Source organism: Castanea sativa, chromosome 7 (genome assembly GCF_040712315.1).
Source record: "Castanea sativa cultivar Marrone di Chiusa Pesio chromosome 7, ASM4071231v1".
Lineage (NCBI taxonomy): Eukaryota > Viridiplantae > Streptophyta > Magnoliopsida > Fagales > Fagaceae > Castanea > Castanea sativa.
This window is the reverse complement of record NC_134019.1, coordinates 8,995,749-9,021,020: the sequence shown is the minus strand read 5'-3', so window position 1 is coordinate 9,021,020 and position 25,272 is coordinate 8,995,749. Positions and strand designations below refer to the sequence as shown.

General features: G+C 33.6%; 2 protein-coding genes across 2 annotated transcripts; both read left to right on the top strand.

Annotated features, from left to right (window-relative positions):
- The first annotated feature begins 7,239 nt into the window (after positions 1-7,239).
- LOC142644725 (sodium transporter HKT1-like) lies at positions 7,240-11,241 on the top strand. The gene is made up of 3 exons (XM_075819304.1): positions 7,240-8,414; positions 9,775-10,008; positions 10,921-11,241. Exons 1-3 carry the CDS (start codon positions 7,255-7,257, stop codon positions 11,117-11,119), a joined length of 1,593 nt encoding a protein of 530 aa, XP_075675419.1. The 5' UTR covers positions 7,240-7,254; the 3' UTR covers positions 11,120-11,241.
- A 9,198-nt stretch (positions 11,242-20,439) lies between these two features.
- Positions 20,440-24,572, top strand: LOC142643610 (ABC transporter I family member 17-like). Its single transcript, XM_075818301.1, has 4 exons — positions 20,440-20,585; positions 20,674-21,024; positions 23,312-23,499; positions 24,028-24,572. The coding sequence occupies exons 1-4, from the start codon at positions 20,555-20,557 to the stop codon at positions 24,280-24,282; spliced, it is 825 nt and encodes a 274-aa protein (XP_075674416.1). The 5' UTR covers positions 20,440-20,554; the 3' UTR covers positions 24,283-24,572.
- The last annotated feature ends 700 nt before the right edge of the window (positions 24,573-25,272 follow it).

Genomic DNA, 25,272 nt, shown 5'->3' with positions numbered 1-25,272 from the left:
AAGCTCCAAAGTCTCAATAAAACATGCCTTAGAGTTTCCTTTAAATACTTAGTGAAGTAGATATGAAACCCTAATCACTTGATGAGCCAATGGGCTATTGGGCCGAAATTAAATTCTGCAGATTCGCAGTTCGATTGTTCGAACTATGTTCTCAATCGATCGAGCTTGGCATATTTCGAATTCCTCAATCTACATCTTCCTTATTTTTGTATTTTGACTTGCACTACCTTGAGTATTGTCTAATATACCCTATAGAATCTAAGATCTATATCTAAACAAATTTGTGTTTGCGGTTTACCAGTTATTCTAAACTTTTAGAACCTAACAAAATAAATAATAAAAATTTAGTAAGTCGTTAAATCATTTGCATGCACAAAATGCTAATGAAAAAATTCTTAAAGTATCACATGGTAGGACTTTATGCTTGCACATGCACGTGCACACACACACATATAAATTTATTCCAATCAAACGGTCAAATTTTGGTCAAATCGCATTCAAACTCAGGTTGACCTTAGTCAAACTTGGGTAAAATATTGAACTTTGATATAAAATTATGGAAATTGGTGTTCAGGTGAGCTTTTGAGCTTGTTTGACCATTGGTCAGCTTAGTTAAATTTTGGCCCGCTAAGGGCATTTTGCTCATTTTAACTTTGGACCGGAAAATTAAGGCCGTGTTTGGTTTTTTTTTTTCATCACTCATCACTCAATTTTCGTCACTCATCGCTTATTGCTCATCATTCATCACTTAAAATACCCCAACTTCTTTTATAGGCATGTTTGGCACTTGTTTCTTCCTTCTAATAACTCAAAAACTTTACTTTTTTTGTGGGACCCACTGACTGAGCACCATGTTTGCTAGTTAGCCTACCCGCATGTACTTTCACTCCAAACCCAATTTCATCTCATTTATTCCCTTCAGCCCACATCTTCTCCCAAAACCCACACCGAACCCAGCCTTCCTCCATCTTTCTTGCTTGCGGCGCCGATCTCCACCTTCACCTAACAGGCGTACCTCGTGCCCATCGTGACCCAGCTTGCAAGATCTCCTCCAACGTGTAGCAGCGGTGCCGATCAAAACTGCAAGAAAGGAGCACCAACTTGGCTCCAATCTCATTCATACCTTTATCTCATTTTAAAGGTATGAATGTTTCTTCTTCTTTTTTAAAAAATTAGGCAAAAAACTTGATACTCCAACTTGGGTATGTCATGTAAAGATCACATTTTTGTTGTACTTCTTTATGTTGCTCCGTTGTTTATAGAAATGAGAAATGGATAAAGTTATGAATTGGGTTTTTTTTTTTTACTAGATGTGGTGTTGGTAACAAATATGAAGTATTTGGTTGTGATTTTATGTGGAATGAGACATTTGGGTAGAGACTGGAATTAGAAATATGGGTGTTGATGCTGTTGAAATAAATGACTGAGAATATGACAATTTGTATGTTGATTAGTGAGTTGAATCAGGAGGGAGCAATGGGTATGAAGTGTTTTTCGTGGAGCTTGGGAGCTGAAGAAACGTGTAATGGGTAAAGGAATGGGTGAAGGAAGTGAGAAAAGGAAAGTGAAGTAATGGTCTGGACAAAAAAATAAAGCCATTGGTGTGAAGAGAAGAAGAAAGAAAGATGAATATGGAAAAAACATAAAATATCAAAATAAAACCCAACAATGGCGGGGCTGAATTTGGGTCTCATCGGAAACAAAAATCAGTGAACGGAGCTGTGTATATCTCGAGCTGAAGGTGCTAATCGGCAGAGAACTCTGCTTCAGTTGTTGGCGTGCTATGGGTTTGGGAGAAGGAAAAGGGAAAGTGAGATGGAAGGAGTGAAGTTGGTAGTTGGGAAAGTAATAGAAAAATGTTGTTGGGAGCTTTAGTTGCTGTGCAGTGATGTAACAATACACCGTTGTGGAACCCAACTCTTGTCCAAAATTACGCCAATGCCACTGAGTTAACATAACTCATCACTTGAAAACAGCTCACGGGAGTTTCCGAATTTGTTAACTCTCAATCCAAAAAACTGGGTTTTGTTAACTGAGTTAACACCCGTGAAAATCAGCCAAACAAACATTATGCATGTGGGGCCCACGATTTTTGGGATATAAGTTAACAAAACTCAGTTTTATTTACTGAGTTTTGCAAAATCCAAACAACACCTAATATGATCTGATGTTCAAATTGAATAAATTAATTCATATCTAGAATTCTCAAGATCCTAGTGTGCAAACATGATTTTTGGAGAATTTTAAGGATTTTGCATATAAATTAAAAATGAACAAATATGTTGTTAACAGTGACAAATTGAGTAGATCCATGATCATTTACCATATGTGCCTATTTGTGTTGAGGGAGGAAAAAAACACTTTTGATTTATTTGTGGTTGCTTATGATTTGTCTTGAATTTCCATGAAATTCCAGGATTATGGATTATGTTATTCAAATTTTAGCAATCTCTACTCTTAGTTCCATAAAAAGAGAAAGATCAAAAGTCTTGTAACTCAACTAATTGGCATATCTTGATGTTTTCAAATGAGACATCTAGGTTTTAAATTCTCTTACCCCAACTATTAAATTATCAAAAGAAAAGGAAGATGACATTGACAAAAAGGACTTGCGAAAATTTACAATCTCAACATAAAGGAAAGATTTGATAGCGTTAGTGGCCTGCTCCAATATCATCAATAATCTATTGATGAATAAAATAAATAAATAAAGTGACAGTAGATCACCTTAACATATACCTTTCGTTGGGGTGAAATATGATAAGGAAAAAAGTTACATCTAATTGAAAACATCAATGAAGATAACATATTTATAATAAAGTTGATAATGTTTTTTGGAAACTGAAAAAGCACAGGTGTATTTCCAATAAATCCCTATTCAAGTCAATCATAGCTTTATCCAAATTCAACTTAACGGCTACTACCCAACCTGTTAAACCGCACAATTTCAAAAGTACAAGATTGTACATCAATAAGTTCTTTTGAAAAACATAAAATGGACAACATTGCCAAACTCAGTGCTACTCTTTTCCTAAACACTTAAAATAAGAGAAAAAAAAAATTAAATTATTTGATATTATTGTTGCCACTACCACCACAACCACCATAACCATGTGTCCTTATCTCCTTCGCTCCATCGCTCCGTCTCTAACTGCAATTTTAGTGTGAATTTTAAGCCACTCCTAAAATAAGAAATCGTTTAGGGTAGAGAAGGAGGCAAAGAGTTTCTGGTTGCGGTAGAGGAGAAGAAGACGAATGGATGACTAGGATTGAGTTTAAAAAGAAAAGGGAACGAGAGGTTGAAGAGTTAGCAAAAGAGAATGAGAGAGTCCAATAAGTTTTGTTTAAATGGATACAATAGTTTTTTGGTTAGACCAAATAAGTAAATGTTCCCTGATCATAGAAGATTTGTATCTTGGGGAGTAAATTCCCTTACAATTTAGTACAACTATTATAATAAAATAAAGCCACATCTATTAATAAATCCAACAAAGTTTCATAAACAAACTAACAACACTTTTTTAAATCTCTCTTCTTGTGTTCACACCCAAGGACGGAGCTATTGTTGGATGTGAGGGGCAGTACCCCCCCCCCCCTCCGATTTAAAAAAAATTAGTATATATATATATATAATATTTTATTTTTAGCAATTTGTTTCAATAAAATTGCCCTTTGCCCCCCTCAACAATATTACTGATATTTTTAAAAGCTATAAAATAAATATTACCCCAATAATGAAACTTAAGCCCAAAACACACAAGCAAAAAAAAAAAAAAAAAAAAAATTCAAAGCCGATTCTAACCAGGAGTAGGAGAACATCCAACAACAAGTCACACACATAAAAGGGAAAAAGAAGGGGATTTCTAAGATACTCAAAAAAAATTAAAGAAAATAAAACCTAACTTAAGGCAGAACGCAAAAGACCTCAAACTTAGGAGTTGGGCAGTGGCAAGCAGAATAGTAGAAGTAAAGGCTAACTAGCACATCACGCCTGATGCCACCGGCCACCACTAGTCCACCGCAACACCGCCAAAACCTAGTAATTTTTTTGGATGAGAATATTGTATCCCTCTCATATCTAAATCTCTAATGCTTGTTTCAATGACGGCTCTAAGAATATTTTTCAAGGTGGTCATTGTTGACCAAAATTTAATAAAAAGATAACTACATATTGTAGAGAGGGAAAATTCCTGACCTATCATAAGATGACACATCATACTACCAAGTCTATAAAATATAACCAATTACAAAGCGCCACGTACTGCTGCTAAATTTTACTATCACTACTAAAAAACCAATAGAAGTTTGCATGTCAAATTTGGTTTCAGTTTGAAAATTGGGGTTTTGAGAATGAAGGTGGGTATGAAGTTTTGTAGATTCGTGGGTTTGAATGTATCATTTATTAGAGATTTTTTTTGTTTTGATTTGGAATTTTGGGGTGGAAGATGTGCTGGAATGAATGTGTTATGAGAAATTTGGGGTTTTGATAGGAATTTTGGATGAACCATTTGATTTTGTTCTGTTGGGCTTTGTGGAGCCTCGTTATGTTTGATCTGGTTGACGATTTGATCCGACCCGAATAATGTTGCGTGGTTTTTAATGGGAGATTTTCTGAGGCTTAGTCTATAGAGTGGAGGCTTGGGCTGACAAACCCAAGCCGGAGTGCTACCCCCGAGAAAATTTGTTGTCCCGTTTTGTAGCTCATTGTGAATCCTGTGCGCAGGATGTACAAAACGCTGTTTTTGTGATTAGAGTTTGTGGTTGTTGTTGTGCGTGAGAGAGAAAAATACTGTAACCGCACTTTGTATTTTTCCTTGATAATAGTGAAATCTCTATAACTCCATGGACGTAGGCAAATTGTCGAACCACTTAAATACTATATTGTGCGTGTGATTGTTTTTCTTTAGCGTGTGTGTTCTTTATTTTTTGTTTCTCACAGGTTTAGGAATTCGTAGAAATTCCCTACATGTTCCTCAAAATTTTACAAATCAACACTTTTTGTTCTTATTTTCTCTTGTCCTTTAGGCTTTAGGAAATTGATTTTTTTTTTTTTTTAAATTTGGCCTTGGTTTGGGCCTTCAGGGCCTTTAGATTGGGTCCTAGTTTAGGGCCTTTAGGGGCATGGTGAGGCAGGGCGGGGCCCCGCAGGGGCCTGTAGGGATGGGTATGGGGGCAAAGAATCCCCTTGTTTAGTTTATGGGGCAAGTTCGGGTGACGAGGGGTGGGTGGCGCTGTGGGGGCGGGGGCGGGGGCGGGGATAAAGATACCCACACTGTTGCCATTCCTGATGGCAACTGAGTTAGCTCACATCTTTCAGATGCCTTAGTCTATATTTAGCTGCATATAGAGTAAGAAATCCCATGTTTCATGGGGATTAAAGTGCCTCGAAATAGTAACAGTTCTGAAAATGACTTCTATCAAGCAAACAATTGTACTTTTTCATCCGATACATTCTATACACATGCTTGAAAGCAAATTGCATGCTTGTAAAAAATATATTGTGCATACATATAGCTTCCTCACATTCCTATTTGGAGATTTGAATTTTAAACATCTTTGTTGAAAACATCAAGAGATTTTAATCGGTTGAGTTACAAGACTCTTGATTCAAGTAATATGATTCTAATAGTGTAAACAACTTGTTGTAAACGTAAGAAATGGTAGAATAATTTAATTAAAAAAAAAAAAGGAAAGATAAGGAGGTATATATAGTGGTCTGAAGGGCCAATGATGAATAAGAACCATGCGTGAAATTAATTCCACTAACCGAAAGCAATTTGGTTCTCCACCATATTGGAGCACTGCTCACTTGGATGCTCAAAGTGGAGGAATTAAACAAACTTGATCGAGAAAGTGGGATTTAAGAAGTGTCGACATTCTCCATCAACATCAAGTTTACATGTCTTAGTTATTGTCATTTTTGAGATGACTGCAAAAATTCACCATATAACCTCCATTTTAGGAAAAATTTGTTGCACACTATTTAGCGCTCCCCAAAAATAAGGAAAGTTATGCCATTCTAAACTTCAAAATAGTAACTCGAAGTCACAATTTCTTTTGTTTTTTGAAGAGTATGTGTATTATATGTGTGTGTGAAATAAAAATCCTTGTTACTTATGTATAATATATAGTACATGATAATGATAGAGCATCCATCAAAAGAATTTTTTTATTAAAATAAGAAAAAAAAGATGGGGAAAAGTTTTTCATCCTACCCTTTTATTAATTGATTTTGTCCCCGTGCTTCTCCAATTTAATGATTCCAAAAGCACAATATTTTGACTCTCAAATATAGTAAATCAAGAAGGTATAGGTACGATTTTGATTATAAAAAAAAAAAAAAAAAAAGGTAGGTACGACTGTTTTAATATTCAGAAAAAAAAAAAGAAAAGAAAAGAAAAAAGAAGGTAGGTACGACTCTTGCAGCATAGACCTGATCGATCTTTAGTCTACTTGTTAAAGTTTTAATAAAAAAAAAAAAAAGAATAAAATAAACAAAACAAAACTAATATAAGGGAGAACAAACATACAACCGAAACACAATATAACTTCTCCTTAACTAGAAGGATCTGTGCATAGATGTAATGGTTACGTGGGATGGATATCCATGCATGCAAAATAGGGTTGCAATTTATAGGTGCAAAGGCGAGTTACATCCTACTGCAACCCTACCAGTGTTTCTAAAAATAACTCAAACCAGAGCACCCACTTTTTTTTATAATATGTTTCTAAAAATAGTTTATAAACTAATATTTTAAGACATTTGTTAACATTTTTCATTAATAAATAATATCAAAATGTATATCAAAACATTCCACTAAGTTTCCATTTGGCATGGATTATTTTTATCAACTTATTTTATTATTCAGTTTTTTTTTTTTTGCTACTATTCATGACTTTTATTGTACTATTTCAATTAACTTTTACATTTATTTACAGTACTTTCGGCAAAAAATTTTAGTATACATTTGAAATCCGTTATTTTGTTTGAACTGAAAATTTTCTACTCAAAGTCCGATAAATAAAGGTAAAAGTTAACTGAAATAGTACAATAAGACTCATAGATAATACCAAAAAATACGATAAAATTTATAAATAATAACAAAAATAAACTAAATAATAAAATAATTCAGTAAAAATAATTCATGCTAAACGGAAACTAAATAGTAGAGCTTGTAGCGTACTGCCCCTTTATAACAAGGCCCATATAATATCCACTTTAAGCATGGTTTGGCAAATCTTACCTCAGAAAAGATGAATAAATTTTCTTGTTTTGGCAAGAAATTAGAGGTTTTCTTTAGCTTTTCTTGTTTCAACCAATCGTTCTCTTGTCGAATTCGCTCGTTTTTTCGTTTCTTCCTCTTCCATGTCAACCCTTTTTGGATCCAGCTCAGTTATTTCATAATTGTCTCTGTTTTTGGTCATCTAGCTTTGATGGTCTCAAAGCCAAGAACTGCTTGGTTTAGGCCTACGGACTTTGACTTGTTCTTCACGTCCGTCTCTGCCACCACAGTTTCAAGCATGTCAACAATCGAAATGGAGGTTTTTTCCAATACCCAACTCATTATTATGACAATTTTAATGTTTGTTGGTGGAGAGGTATTCACTTCCTTTCTTGGATTTCAATTTACGAGGTCCAAGTTCTCCAAAAATTGTCCAAGTAGTGACCAAAACAGTGTCAACCTCAGTCACAAATTTCCTGACCATACTAATTCTGACAATCAAATTGAACTTGATGTAGAAAAAGAGAAACCAGACATCAATAATATTATTGAGAATGGTAGTCTTAATTATAGCTCTATTAAGGTTTTGGGACATCTGGTTTTGGGTTATCTATTTGTGGTTCATCTAATTGGTTCTGGTCTTGTTTCATTGTATGTAAATTTTGTTCCGAGTGCGAGGAAGGTACTCAAAGACAAGGGCCTAGAAACACTGACCTTTTCTGTCTTCACAACTGTTTCAACTTTCACAAATTGTGGTTTTGTCCCAACAAATGAGAACATGATAGTTTTCAAGAAGAATTCAGGTCTCCTACTACTTCTCATTCCACAAATCCTTATGGGGAACACTTTGTACCCCCCATGTTTGTTAGCCATGATCTGGGTCTTAAAGAAAACAACCAAGCGTGAGGAATTCAGATATATATCGATGAATTATAGAGATATGGGCTACGGTCATTTGCTCTCTGGTCATCACGCTTTGCTTCTAGCTATGACTGTTTTCGGGTTCATATTAATACAGTTTATACTGTTTTGCTCCATGGAGTGGAATTCACAAGTCATGGATGGTCTGAATTTGTATCAAAAAGTCGTTGGCTCGTTGTTTCAAACTGTGAACTCGCGGCATACTGGTGAATCAGTAGTTGATCTCTCCAGAATCTCCTCAGCAATTCTGGTTCTCTTCGTCGTAATGATGTATGTGAGTCTGTCTTACATTCTCTCTCGGTTACTCTAATTGTTCTTTATTTCCATGTCAAGGGTATTGAGATCTCCATTTGAAATGAACTCATTTCACAATTCAGATTAAATAATCTCTTAACAGTAAAATAGACTCTCTCCTTTTCAAGTGAAATAGAGAAGGTCCTATTCTGTGCTTAGAGAGTGTCACTGTAAATACATGATTGGGATGAGAAAGTTAAGAGATTACAAGGAAATGGTTCTTAGTGGCTAATCACACCAGAAGTTTTGGCATATACCCTTTTATAACTTATATTGGCTAAGCCACTTTTGACTTACCTTTTCCTACTAGCTAACTGACGCATATTCCCAGCATAGGACTGAAGAATCAATTTTCCACTTGATTATAAATTATTATCTCCATTCATTAGATTTGACAATTATACGAAAGTTTATTGTACCCCAAATACTTACCCTCAAATCAATTTTTTAATTCTTCTAAAAAAAAATTATTGTAATTATTATTTAAGAATACAATAAATATGTACTTCATCATCTCATATGATAATGAATCTTACTAATTAAATTGATATTAGATTTCATTATTCATAAAGAGATATTATGCATTTATTGTATTTTTGAAGTATTATATAATTTTTCTGATATTAATTGGTTACCACATTAAAATATAAAATATGGTTAAATACATTAAAAAAAATTTCCTATACATAAAAAACTTTTAAAAATATTTTATAAATATATATTTTTTGGACATCCATTAACAAAATTCAAATTATAATAATATCAAACTTTAATAGCAAAGATTAGACTACAATTGCTTAATCAGTATCCCTTTTGGAATGACACTGTCATGTTTGTTGTTTTTTGGACTGAGGTTCTCGAAGCAAAAGTTACCACTTCATTAATGGTCCGTTTGAATTAAGAAGGAAGAAAAGAGAATAGAGTAGATTTAACTCAAAATTAATCTATTTTTAACCAATTCTACTCTATTCTACTCTCCCTCCTTACCCCCTTCATCCAAATAGGCCCTAAAGTCAGCCTTTGGCTCTTTGCAATTGTGCTTTTGAGTTTTGACCCCACAATTGTTATTAATGCCGTAGGGTTCCAATAGTGACTCCAACATGCATTATTAATTATCCTTATTTCCACTTATAATTGTTTAAATGAAAAAATTTGTTTCAGAGTTACTTATGTGGACATTATATCATGGGTATCTTCAGTGACTATTCACGATGAAAATAATTTTCTTCACACATGCATACCAAGTCAGCTAGAATGAACACAATCAAAGTTACTCCAAAAGAAAAAAAAAGAACCCTTTAATATGGTACCAGCTAAGTTTACTTTTATCTTACAGGTATCTCCCACCACATACTACGTTCATTCCACCAAACGTTCATGTCCTTGAGGAGTTCCCAGAAAATGGGAAGCAAAGCCAAAATCGAAAGAAGACTTTTATGGAGTGTCTAATCTTCTCACAACTCTCCTATTTAGCCATTTTCATTATTCTCATATGTATCACAGAGAGACAGAAAATGGAAGAAGACCCCCTCAACTTCAATGTTTTGAACGTCACCATAGAAGTAATAAGGTATATAAGTTTTTTTCCCCCACTTTCTTTGCTATTCTCTTATTATATCATATCTTCTGATCTTATGCATGTTATCATTCGGATGAGACACAAAGTATGTTAGAAAATTGATGTGACAAAGTATCAGGGAAACATAAATGTATATAAAAAAAAAAGTCTAAATTGTAAACTATACCATTTATACCTAAAGTTTTGGGATTTTTGGATTTTACTTTTTGAAGTTTAAGGCTGTTTGAATTTTACACTCTAAAGTTTCAGAATTTGGATTTTACATTCTAAAGTTTAGAGATATTTGGATTTTTTACTACTTTAAGTTTCAGAATTTTGATTTTACCCTTTGAAATTCTATTTCATTTGCATCAGTAATTCCTCCGTCTATATTTTCCGTTAAGTGCCACATAAACTTGCCACGTATGGCATAATAAAGATAATGTGACATCATTTTATTGGATAAGCTAAACATGTATGACAAGTTTATGTGGTATTTAACGGAAAGTATGGACAAAGGGGTTGTTGATGCAAACAGAATAGAACTTTAGGGGATAAAATCTAAATTTTAAAATTTCAAGGTGTAAAATCCACACACTCCCAAACTTTATGGTGTAATTCTTCCAAACTTTAAAGGGTAAAATCCAAATTTTAAAACGTCATGATATAAAATCCAAATACCCCAAATTTCAAAGGTAAAATCCAAATTCTAAAATTTTCAGACTTAAAATCTAAACACCCAAAACTTTATAGTGTAGTTTACAATTTAGCAGTAAAAAAAATTGAAGGTAGAATTGGAATCTTTGGTAAACAGAGTGGCCTTGTAATTATAGTAGTAGCAAACAATATACGAAGTTCAATTGTTTTTTCGATCACCTGTAGGCTGTATATAATAACTAATTAAGATTCTCTGGTTACGTTTAGTGCATACGGGAATGTTGGGTTCACCACTGGATACAGCTGCAAACGGCAATTGAAACCAGATAGCCTTTGTGTAGACACATGGTATGGATTCGTGGGAAGGTGGAGTACTAAGGGCAAATTCATCCTCATCATTGTCATGTTCTTTGGAAGGCTTAAAAAATTCAGTATGAAAGGTGGTCAAGCTTGGAATCTATCTTAAAGGAGTCTTAACTATGTTTTTTACATCTTTTCTCTCTTTGTTTTTTTTCCGCAGAGAAAAAAAAAGTACTATAAAGTAGTACTACTGTAATATAAAGTAGTTAAGCTTCCTGAATACTAAGAAGTACCGTAATTAACTAGGTATGGTGATTTCTAGAAGAATATTCAGATTGTTTTTATATCTCCCATATATACTAAAAAACATCAAGAAAAAACAAAACAAAACATCTATATCCAAGAGAGCCCAGTCAATGCTCACCATTTTATCACATACTAATAATTATATACATACATCTAGGGGTGGCAATTTGTGTTCATGTGTCGGGTTCGTGTCGTGTCAACTCATACGTATTCGACTATATGGGTCAACACTAACCCGACATGTTTATTAAACGGGTCAAGATTCTTCAACCATAACACGATCCATTTATTAAACGGGTCAATCGTGTCGACCTGTTTATCTAATTTTATCAAAATGAAAAAAAAACATTTATGGAAAAACAAGCAAATAAATATTTTAAATATAAAATTCAGAACTAATGAGTAATTATATTACAAATAATCATTCAAAACTGAATCATATCTCAATATCATAAATAATCAATCACAATACATCAAAGAAAATAATCTACAACAACTAATAAGTTTATATACTTATAGTTTGAATGATATATTGGTAAAATTTCATTTAATTAAACGGGTCAGACGGGTCAAACGGGTTCTATAGATTGAACCCTAACCCAACCCGTTTATCAAACGGGTTCGTCGTGTCAACCCGAATATGACACGAACCCATTAAGCCTCAACCCATAACCTACTAATTTTGTGTCGTGTCATATCGGATTCGCGGGTCGTGTCCAATTTTGCTACCCCTACATACATCAAAGGATTACAAATATTGTATTAGTGCCTGCAAACTCAGATATGCAGGCATATATAATGGCATATGCTTATCCAAGTCATTGACACTTCAGAACAATGATGACTCTCAATTTTTTTCAAAGTAGTGGTGGTAACAACGTCACCATTGAGCCCAACAAACAAGGGAGGAATGACATTTATAAGTGGAGGGGTTGCTTGCCATAAACATTGAGCATTTGCATGTAATAAGTGTTGTGTCATTAGATTTGTTACTCTGTCAAATTTCATTAAGGATTCCATATATATAGAACACATCTTTTTTCCCATTATCTTTTTCTTGATATGATCATACGCCTGTAACGCCTCCTAGTCCTTTGGCGTGCAAGGCTTGCAGCCTTCATTTTTTACTATTTCTTCCCTCAAATACTATACTCAAAATTATTTTAGAGGGTTTTGTCCTTGTTTTAAACAACCAACATGGGGCTTACCAACACATCTTTTTAAACCGTTTTTTTCCTACCACATGATTTTTGCTAAGGTAAATGAAATACCTTTTGAAGACATGCTGTTATGTTCTTGTGGATGAACAATTGAAAACTTTTGCCTGTCCTTTTTCATTGATTATTTTTTCACAAACATAATATTGGCAAAGTTGAGTGATAATATATCTACACAAATATTTAACGTACCCCTCAAAATGGGAAGCCAAAATATTGCAAGAAAAAGTATAAAAGGTTAATTTAAAGGAAACAAAAATATATAAAGGGTAAATTACATAAATGGTTACTATCAATTATACTATGTGTCAATTTGGTTCCTAGCTTTTTAATTGTATCAATTTGATCTTTAACCTTTAATTTTTGTGTCATTTTGGTCTCTGCCGTTATTCCTTAAATAGAAAAATTTGACATATCAAATGGGAAAAAATAAAAATTGATTTACTTGCCACATCAACTGTCAATTGTGCAACCACGTCATCATATTATAAAAATCAAATTTTAGTTCTCATGTGAGTTAAAATTTGGAGAAAAAACCAATCAAAAATACAAAACTGACCTTCTAAGTTTCACCTTTTGTCATTTCAGTCATTTAAGTTTCAGTTTTATCATTTCAGTTGTCTAAATTTTAAATAGAGTCAATTCAGTCTTCCGTTAGGCTTCTGTTAACTACTGCCATTTACTGACCCTAATACTAAACATGTGAAAACTAAGCTAAACAGAACCTAAACATGTGATTAAAATTAATCAAAACAGACAAAATAAAGAAAAATCTTAAATCTAGGTTTCTAGGCACAAGCATATATGCACATACATTAAGTCTGCGTACGCATGCCCTAAGTATGCCCACGCATGCATGAAGCATGCGCACGCATACTCGCCCGGAAGTGCAATTCTAAAGCAAGCAGAAAACAACAAAACAAAGCCTAGCATACTTCTAATACAAAAAATATAAAACCTAAACTAAAACAAAGGTATCAAGGAAAAACAAATCGAAAATAAACAAAACAAAATATATTCCTAAATATGCATTGGATCTAATAACAATCAAGAACAACACTTAACACATCAAAACATGTTCATCAATATATCTAATCATTCAACTCTTCCTTAAAATAGAACAAAAATATTGGATTAAACATATAGATCAAAGCAAATCCTAAACATGTTAAAGATCCAAAACTAATCAAGAACACAACACATGAATCATAAATTAAGGGAGAGTCATGGAAGAGATTCATCTAGCTTATGGATCACAAGTTGTATTTAACTGACCCCCCAATGCCTACATAACAAGATCAAATGATAATTAAGGAAAACATAGATAACAATAATTCATAGGTAATCACAACTCAAAATCAAAATATAACTCTTGAAAATATTGTTTGAAAAATGTTTTGAAAGAGATTAGAAAGTAGTTGCTACCCTAATCAACTAGAGAGAGGTTTTGGAGGTTGAAAAACATGCATAGTGTGGTGGTGTACAATAGATTCAAAGAGAAGAAGATTTTTGAAGAGTTTTAGTGAAAAAGACTCTCTCTCTCTCTCTCTCTCTGGCTAGGGTTTGAGTTGGAGGTATGAGGCTGCATTTTAATCCTTAAACTAGGGTTTTTGGAGTCATTTAGAGGGTTTTGAAAGTTTCTAAGGGTTTGGGTGTTGGCCCCCATTAAAGATTAAGGTTTTGGGGGGCCCAAAACTGAAATTTTAGGCGATTGGAAACAAGCCTGCATATGTAGGTTTGAGGCATGTGTATGCATGCTTAACCCATGCATACACATGCTTCCCAAAAACCCTAAATTTGACTACGCAATTGGCCAAACTTCAAATGGTTGTAATTCACTCAATATAAATCAAAATCATGCCAACTTTGTGTTCAAAGTAAAGCTCAGGATGTCTACTTTTCAATGAAACAAATTGCATCCAAATATTATTTGTGGATCAAAAGTTATGGTGCAAACATTAAGTAAATGTCATTTTTTTAGCATCGTTTTCAAAACTGTCGAGGGTGAAAAAACAAATTTCTTCCGAAAAATGAGATTTATGTTAGGTCGGGGGCTTAAACCGAAACTCGACAATGGACTCGATGCACGGCCCAAAGGCTATCGGTGAAGATCCAAAGAATTCACTGTATTTTATGCCTTGGGCCTAGATTGAGACTGACAAGAATGACTCATAAACAATCCCTACTGCAGACACGTCAGCATGATTAGAATGCATGTTGTAAGAAATAGTCCAGCAGTAAAATATTTCTGCAGAAAATAACCTAGCAGTAAAATGTTTCTACACAAAATAGCCTAGCGGTAAAGTGTTTCTGCAGAAAAGTAACCCAGCGGTAAAATGTCCCAATGGTAAAGTAAGACGAAACAAGATAAACTTCCAGCTATTAGATATTTCATAGATTAAGGAAAATATCTACATTCTCAGACTGATTATCCGTTAACTCTGGAGAAGAGTCTTCTAATACAACAATATTAGGAAAAAAATTCTATAGTAACAATTACATCAGAACCATCAATAGTAAATGAATAAGTAAATATCATGGGTTCCATAATAATGATTAATGAGGAAAGCTTAGTGTGAGATAAAGGGAGAGAGAGAGATCCCAGCTAGCGCAGCAAGATCATTATGGTGCCAAGGCATGTTCATGGATATAGTATATGTAGTAAGTAGAGAGAGTCATTTATGAGTAGTATGAGCAATGAGTGAGAGTGTATAGTAAGGCTGCTGGGACTTTCTACTGGGAGTAGTTGAGTGTTTTTAAGTGGAAGTATGAGGGGTGTTTTTAAGCTAGGAGCTGAAGAACTCAGTTTTTATGCTTGAAGCTAAGAGCTCAGTGACTTAGAATTGTGCTGGAGTTTTTAAGAAAGCTAAACAGAAGAGTTGAGTAAGAATTTCTCTATGAGTGTATTTCTTACTGTGTTCTCTTGTTCTTGTCTTGTGAATCATTAATGGAGTGTTCCATTTATAGTTAGGTTTTAGGGAGTAATTAGCAAATAATCTCTACTAAATCTTCATCAATCTTCAGAAAATCCTTAGAGAATCATTCCTAGGATTTTAGCTAAGAGTGGTAAGCTCAACTTTTAGAAGGTTCTTGCTGTTTTGGGTAATAACAGCTGGTATTCTGACTTAACATTGAATGTTGATTGGCCTTGGCTGACGGGATTAGAGTATGTATTAGGCTAATGATCTTGGTTATGCTGCTACTAGAATCAAAGCTCCCTAGGGTAAATTGTATCACCCCAAGCCAAATGTCAATCTTGGAGTCCTTGCTGGGAACTCTGCTGGGATCCCCTTGGTGCCTTCCAAACCACATTTCCCTAAGTTTTCCCATCTGAGGTTCATGTGCTTAGTCCATGAACCAGAGAATACACGTTTTTAGTATAAAAATGAGCTTATTCTAAGTAGTTTTAGGAGCTTTAATGGCCTGGTCATAGCTGCTCTTGATTTTTGCCTGAATGGGCTAGAGAAGAAAGAAGGGACAGTTGGCTGCAGCCTTTCAGCTTTCTATCATGTAACTTTTAGCTTTATGTCACATGAGAAATGATGGAATTTCAGCTTGTGAAGGAAGAGTTCAACCCCTGATGGACACGTGTCCTCTTTTAATCTGATTGGACAAGTTGGAACTTAATAGCAATGGGCTCCAGCTGTTAAATTGTACTGAATTTTGGCTGGTCAGCTTACGTGGGCTTCAGTTGCTAGGATTTATGTATGAACTGGGCTGGCTCAACTGGGCTGGCTCAGCTGGGCTTTGTAGTTAAGCTTCTTTGGGCTTGGCTATCCCTATAAAATGAAGAGTTTTGCCATGGGTGATATACATGGGCTTTTTATAAATTTTGTAAGAGAAGTATTTCTTGAAGGATGAGTATTTATATTTCCCATGAGTGAGAGATTTAGTTTATGTAAAACAAGTGTTAAAATAATGTTTGAGTTTTGTAAATATGTGCCAAAATAGCATTTGGGCTTTATGAAATAGTTGCCAAAATAATATTTGGGCTTTGTAGAGTAAGTGCCAAATTAATATTTGGGTTTTATGAAATAATTGCCAAAATGATATTGGGCTTTTAGAAATAGTTGCCAAAATAATATTTGGGATTTATGAAATAGGTTCCAAATTAGTATTTGGGATTTATGAAATAGGTTCCAAATTAGTATTTGGGCTTTTTAAAATAGGTGCCGAATTAGTATTTGGGCTTTGTAAAATAGGTGTCAAAATTAGTATTTAGACTTTGTAAAAGTGCCGTGTAGTAACGGGTTTTGAGAAGGTGCCGTGTAGCAACGGGCTTATGAAGGTGCCGTGTAGCAACGGGCTTTGTAAAGGTGCCGTGTAGCAATGGGCTTTTGAGGTGCCGTGTAGCAACGGGTTTTGTAAAGAGTTCTGTTGGGTTTTTTGGGTTTTGCCCACAAGTTAAATGATTTTGGGCTTTTTTTATGGAGGAAGTATAATTTTGTGGTCCAATGTTGGTAGCAATGTGATGGGTATTTTTGTGAAAACCCAAATTGGATAATATGTGGAATATAATGGGTAATATTTGTGAGAGAGCCCAAGGTAGTTTATGGGGCTTATATATAAGGAATATTTGTGGGAGCCCAACAACATGAAGAATATTTGAGTAATATGTGGGAAATATTTATGTAGGCTTCAAAATAATTCTTAGGCTTGTGTGGGTATTTTTGTGAGTGGGTTAAGGAAATTAGGGTCCAAAAATTTGTACTTCAACAAAAGCAATAGGACCACTTTTGAGTTATGATTACTTCCAAACTATTAAAATAATTTCAATTACCCTTTGTAAACATCATGCTCATCATTGGGACTAGGGACTAAAGTATATTAACTAGATACTATATAAGGTGTCTACAATTTTCTACCTTTCTAGTGTTAAATGATCCACCCACCACTTGTGGGAGGCTTAATTCACTGCTTTTCTCCAATTGATAGCTAGTTGACTTCTCCTCCACCCGATTTGATCAGGTTGGATGTGAGTTAATCACAAACCCAACCTAAACCAACCTATAAACACCCATAAATAGATCAAACCACACAATTTCAATAGAATAATATTGTACGTCAGCAAGTTATTTTGGAAAAAAAAAATGACAACATTTAAGACAACCAACCTTAATAAAAATTAAAAGAAAAGTTATAACAACATTAATATATCAAATTGTGTCTTCTATAAATGAAGGAAGTGTAATTACTTGCATATGTGCACAAAGATAAGGTCCAATTATAGGATTTCAAAATTGTATGTTTTTTCTACAATTTTTCGTTGAACAAACAATTTAACTAGAACTTTGTCTATGTAATTGAATAATTATATGTAGGGTTGTCCAACCCACCCGAGAAATCTAAGTCGACTGCTGCTTGACCAAACTACTTTAGGTGTCAGTAGCAAGTCACTTCCTCTAGAAACCGACTTCAGTTGGTCGGTTTCGATTCTCCTCCCTAAAACCCTAAAAGCTCAAATGAACCAACTTGCTATGCATTTTTTTGGCAAAAATTTCCAAATCCGGCAAGATTACAGCTAGATCCAGTGAGATCTTGACTAGATCTGGCGAGATCTCATCAAATCAAGTGAGGTTTTAGCCAAATCTAGCGAAATCTCATCGATTTCCTACCGTTTTCCATCATTTTCTCTCTGTTTTTCAAATCTACAACTTTACCAACCTGCCCGCCATCCACTAGAGCATCTCCAGTAGCTTATCTAAACTTTTGTACTATTTGGACAATGAACAATGATATTTAGCTTTTATCTACCTACTTTTTCAAATACACTTTCCAATAGATTCTCTATCATTTTCTCAATCTCATTTAAATATTATTTTTTCATTCATTCTTTATTCTTCTTTTAACAACTACACATCTTCCAACATTTTTTTTATTCAATAGCTGATTATTATAATAGCTAAAAATGTTTAAAGTGTGAACAGTAAACTCTACAGTGTTCTCTACTTGTAGAGAAGCATTGTAGCAATTCTAATCTAAAAAAGAGAGATGGAGAAGCTGTTGGAGTGGCGTTTTGGGGTATTTCCTCTCTTAAATTGGCTTTAAAGAAGCCATTGGAGATGCTCGTAGAGGTCTAATCTGCTCGATCCAATCATCCTCTCGGTCAGTGGCAGATTGAGGGTTGCTAGCGCTCCACCCGATCAGGTTGGGTTGGATGCGGGTTATGCTCAAACCCATTCCGACCCAACCCATGAACAGTCCTAATTATATGAAACCATAAAACTACGTTGTAATATCAACTATCAAATGTGATCTCTTACTGGAGCACTGGATAATTTCTTATTATAAATGAGGCCTTTTAGGAAGTTTACCACTTACCATTAATAAATGCGCAGTCCTTGCAATGTGATCAATTGATCCAATAATAAAATTAATTAGTTTTAAAGAGTCACTTCATCACCAACCCAACAATACAAGGTGTTAACACAGCCAAAAAAGCCAAATCTCCATCACCTACGAAATCTATCTACCATTGGCATCCACTACTCTACCATCATATTCATTACTAGATTTGACAATATTGTGACAACCACCACAAGGTCCACAACTACATAACCACATCTCCTTATCTTCTTCACTCTGTCTTCAACTACAACTTTTGTGCGAAGTTTAAGGTGCTCCTAAAATAAGACATCGTTTGCGGTGGACAAAGGAGGTGAGAGTTTCTGGTTGTGGAGGAGGAGAAGAGGAATAGGTTGAAGAGTTAACGAAAGAGAATGAGAGAGTCTAGTTATTTTTGTTTAGATGCAATAGTTTTGGTTAGACCAATTAAGTAAGAGAGATGCTACGTCCACAACATTTTTACAACATTTTCACAACAAATTATAAGTGGTTAGTTGTTATTAGTTCAAATTTGACTCTAACACTAAGATTACTATTTTTCCCCAACAATAACAACCAGTAACAACCTGCCACTTAGGATTTGTTGTAAAAATGTTGTGAAAATGTTGTGGACATATCATTTCTCATTAAGTAAATGTTCCCTCATAGTAGGTAATTATTGACTTGTATCTAGGGGAATGGGGAGTAATATCCCTTACAATTTGTTAAATATCTTTTTTAAATCTCTTTTTTGAGGTTCACACCTCCTTCAACAATTCCCTTAAGTAAGAGCATCGAGAATGAAAAGGCCTTGAATTTGGGTTGAGCCTAGGATTTCTTCTTATGGTGATGGCACTAACCATTAAAAAAAGAAAGAAGAGAGAGAAAGAGAGAATGAATGTTAATTTTGCTTAGTAGGTTTTTTAATTGAGGTGTCTAGATTTTTTATTATGTGTGATCTAATACTTTCAATAAAAAACTAGATTACACTAAATTGAAAATTAAAAAAATTTCAAAAAATTATACAAAAATGCTCCATTATCGTGTTAATAAAAGTAGTATGATTAGGTGATATCTTGATCATTGGGTGACAAATCTACCATTAAATTACATTATTTTCGTATATTTTTCATGCTTGCAAAATTTCAAGGTAATCTATGATTAGTAGTTATATCATTAATCAAATTTTTGTAGTTTAAAATAATATATGAAAGATGAATTTATGGATTAAATAGTAAATAATATCCAATTAACATAAAATTGACATGATTGTTAAATAAGAATATATAAAACATGTAATTCAACGGAGGAATGTTCAAAATATAAATTTTATAACAAATTATTGGATTGTGTAATATTGCTTAGAGTTACACCAAATGTAACTTGAATTCAACTTTTTATTTCCCACCGCCAAACAAAAACAAAAAAATCCAAACAAGCATCCATTAAACAAACAAACAAAAAAAAACAAAATTTTCTAGGCCGTGCATTTGTACGTACTTTAACATTGGAAAATGTCGTATACTCCTAACTTTTTATACAAGTGGGAAAGGTCCAACACAGGAATCTAACAGCTGAGCCAAGACTTAGGTTCTAACTAAAGGTCCATGTATATTAACCAAGGAAGGCTTTTTCTTCTTACACTAATATCCATAAATATCAATATAGATCTCTGACAACAAATTATTATTAAAAATAAAAATTAAAAATTATACGCTGCATATAAAAATACTCTGTATCCAGATTTTCCGGCCATGTCTGTGGCTCTTACGACTCTTCCAACAGGTACAAAAATATACAAAATTCTATAAAACCCAGTTGACAATTTTTGCTTAGCTATCTTCTAATATCATTTTCATGATGTATTACACAGGTACAGAGGCTCACGAGCACTTGCTGGCGGTGGATATAGAGAATCCAAGCCCAGATCAAGAAGAAGCACAGCCGCCATTAACGAAGTTTAGGATACGTGATCTGAAGAAGGAATCTGATGGGGGTGATCCTATATTGAACGGGATAAGCGTGGAGATACCGAAGGGTGTGATTGTTGGGATCATAGGGCCGAGTGGGAGTGGGAAATCGACGATGTTGAGAGCTCTGAATAGGCTGTGGGAGCCACCTTTGGGGACTGTGTTTTTGGATGGTAAGGATATCTGTGATCTTGATGTGCTCACTCTCAGGAGGAAGGTTGGGATGCTCTTCCAGCTTCCTGCTCTCTTTGAAGGTATGCAATCTCTCTTATCTTTTTGGCTCAATTTTGTTTTTTTGGTCCCTAAGCTTGTTCTTTTTTTCATACTAAACTTTGTAAGTGTAAAGACAAAAATAGGGATGGAAGAAAAGACTTTCTTTTTTCTTTTTCTTGTTTTTTTAGATGGTTTAAGAATGAAATAGGTATTTTATAAAATTTTAAGAATGAACAGTAAAATTTTGTAACTGTTCATTGGATTTCTAAAAAGAACAGTGAAATCCATCACTGTTCATTCTTAAATTTTCATCTTTTTTTTTAATAAAATTTTAAGAATGGACGGTGAAATTTTGTAATTTATAAAATTTCATCTTTTATAAATTACATCTTCTGTTTATATTTTTTATGCTTGTAAAATTATAATCGTTATGTTATTAGTAAATTGTTTAAATTGTAAGTTTTTGTAATTTAAAATTATGCATAAAATATCAGCTTATAGATCATGTAGTAAATAATACCTGATTGATAGAAAATTTGACATGTATATTAAGAGTGTAAAAGAAATACAATTCATCTATTAAATTGGTTGTAGTTTAAGACTACAACCAATTTTGTAATGAAACTTTTTACTTTGTGAAAAATGAACTTTTCAATAATTTAGAAATAACAAAAAAAAGTTTTATAAAGTATTAGGATAAAAAAAATTACTTTTAGTAAAATTTAGGACGGGAATAATATTTTAGCTTTTACTTTTTATTTTTTTTAGTTGAATTACTATGATACTTTCATTTTTATGGTTTTTTTTTTTTCTTAGGCAAAAATACTTTTTTTTGTTCCTATATTTTGGTTTTGTTTTTAATTTGGTTCTCAAGTTTTTATAATTTCATTCTAATTCTTGTATATAATTTTTAATCTTGCTGTCATTTTGGTTATAGTCATCATCTCACTTATAGAAAATGCAATTTTAAGCTAGTAGTATAGTCCATTAATTATATAAGCATTTTTTGTTAATAAGATGACAATAAAGATCAAAATTACATAAAGATTAAAAATGTTAAACTAAAATAAAATTATAAAAACTTAAAGACGAAATTGTAAACATGACCAAAATATAAGAACATACAAGGTATTTTCGTCTTTTTCTTCTTAAAAAGCATTAGGTTGGATAAGCTGTGTAGAATTTTTTTTTTTTTTTTTGTGTGGTTTAGAATAAGTCCATGGACACTTTCTTCTGCGTCTTGCTGTACCAAGTTGTAAGCGACAAAATTAAAGTGATGTTTGCTGTCTCTTCTTTACTATTTGTTCTCTCCAAAGTTAGGCTAAATTTATAAAATACATCCTATAACTTTTTTAAAAATTTAATTTAGTCCCTTAACTTCAGTTTCCTTTATTCAGCCCTCACCCCTCTTAAATTTCAAGTATTTTCAATTTAGGCCTCCCATCCACTTCTATCAGATGGGTTGCGTCCCAAAACAATGTTATTTTGGGTATCATTTAGGGGTCTTTAACAAATTTTTATTTCACTGAGACTAACGAGAAGCCTGAATTGAATAAGCTTGAAAGATATAGGATTGAATTGAATTTCAAGCAAAATTAGAAGTGCAATTTGTAATTTAGACAAAAAGTTATGTATATAACATTTTTTTTTTTTTTTGACAGCTACGACTCTAATGATTGCTCTATACTAGATTAATTAGTTTAGTTTTTTCTCTTTTTTTTTTTAGGTCTGGACTGGAATTGAATTTTTTTTTTCTTTTTTTTAAGTTTGGAGTCGAATCCAGGCTGTTTAATCAATTAAAAAAAAAAAATTTTAATCTTTATCAGTGGAACTTATCTTACCAGCAATTTGTAGCATTAATGAAAGTAGCAAAATTCTTTGTGCATCAAACTGTATCTTATGCAGTCAAAATAATGAACAAAAATTTCTAGTGGGGTGACCCACATTGATGCCACTTGCTCCCATGATGCTAAGGATTGCAAAAGTCTAATGATTCTGATTTTTTTTTAAAAATAATAATAAATAAATTATCAAAGTGGGAATCAGTCTGAGCTGAATCCAGGCTTATCTCATTTTATGGAACAGAACTGGGTTAAGTTTTGCTAAAGCCAATTAGCTGCAATTTTGTTTATTGTTAGTTTTTGTTTTTAGTGCTTGTAATTCATTCTGTTTTCAATTACAAGATTTAGGTAACGCCTACTTTAACCCATGGTAGAACCATTGCATTATTGTTCAATTTTTTCTTCTTCCTATGAAGAGTATGTTACCATTTACATATATCAATATATGCATGGCCATACCATGGATAATTGGTTTTCATCTACTTAGGCACAGTAGCAGACAACATACGATATGGACCGCAATTGAGAGGGCAGAAGCTAAGCGATGAGGAGGTTTACAAGTTGCTCAAACTTGCAGACCTTGATTCCTCTTTTTACAGTAAGACTGGTGGTGAACTATCTGTTGGTCAAGCTCAAAGGGTTGCTCTTGCTAGGACCTTAGCTAATAAACCAGAGGTAACCCTTTACACATGATCTTGGACTATTTGCAATTAGCATTGTTTAATATTACTAGCATGATTTCTTATCATTATGTGGTAGTCTAATGGCACTTTGAAATGTAGAAAACACTTGCCCAATAATTGTTATTGCGATTTCATGAAGGTAAACTTGATATAATTGTGATTTTAAATGAAAATGTAAAATTTTTATTAAAAAAAAATGATATAATTGCGATTTTGAAACTAGGGAATAATGTGTTTTCCAATTAGAGGAATTTTGTTAGTCTCCACATAGCAGATGGGAGGAATTTCCCTTTAAACCATTTTGAAAGTAAACTTTTTCTTTTTTAAAATTGTCAAAAGAACCGTGTTTTTGTACTGCAATTTTTTATAACAGCAGCACTTTCATAGATTTTACCAAGCATTTGCGTTTCTTAATAATCATATTTTCAAAATGCAACTTTTATTATCATTGGTATGTTTTCATACAGCTGACTCAGATGGACATATGGTGCTAGATTTGATCATGTGTTGTGTCTCACAGGTTCTGCTGCTTGATGAGCCTACAAGCGCCTTGGATCCAATATCAACAGAAAACATAGAGGATGTCCTAGTGAACCTAAAGAAGAAACAGGGAATGACAATTATAATGGTTTCTCACAGCATCAAACAAATCCAGAGGATTGCTGATATTGTCTGTCTCCTTGTGAAAGGTGAAATTGTTGAAGTGTTAAGACCTGATAAACTCTCAGAAGCCAAGCATCCTATGGCACTAAGGTTTCTTCAACTCAGCTCATAAATGCTTTTTTAATGTATGTGTGTGTGTGAGTGTGTGTGTGGGGTGCTCTTTAGCGATAACCAGAGGAAATGCCACTTATACCAAAAATCAATTGGTGTCTTGGCTTAATGATAAAAGGCAATCATCATTATGGAATTGGATATCATAGGTTGAAATTCTATGAAGTGGATGTCATAGCTTAATGATAAAAATCGTTGTTGTATATTTTTCTTTCTCCATGTTGGTGTACACTATATTCCTATGAAGTCTGGACCATTATCAAGATAATATTTTGGGTGCTTATCGCCAAACTCTGGTGAGTTTTTATCTTGGCATTTCCATAGATAGTCTTTTTGAGGAATTGTAGAGGCTAATTTGCTCTCAGGCTAAGTTACTCGCTCTTTAAAGAATCAAAATTTATAGAGCTCAAGAGCATTTCCCATTGGCAATCTCAGAAAAGACAAAAACTTTATTAAAAGAGGACAGGTACAGAAGACATGCTATGTTTCTTAAATCCCCATGTGTCATGAAGGTGATGAATTTAACTATGTTCACTTAAATACTCTTTAGTCATAAATTGCACAAAGCATTCCACTATTCTATTTAGGGATACCCATGCGTTTGGGTTTTAAGACTAATGCTAACCTCTCTGTCTGGCCTCAGTCCATCTCACATTTTTGGAGGCTGAAATACACCAAAGTATAGTGAATCTGGAGCCCCAAAAAAAAACTCGAACGAACCTAAATTTAAGTTTGAATGCAGAACCAAGTTGAGTAATTAAAATAGAGATGAATGATGGATCGGAGCATGTAAAAATGATGTCATTCACTTAGAGCAATTAAAAAGTAAGTGAAGGACCATAATTAATTATGAACATTGAGGAATCAGCGTGAGATGGTTGTAAACTTGAAATCCAAGTCTTTAAATGAGAGGCAAAACAATCAATCCAAGCTTGCGGAGCTTGTTTAAGCCCATAGTTCGATTTGTGTAACCTGCAAACATGATCAAGAA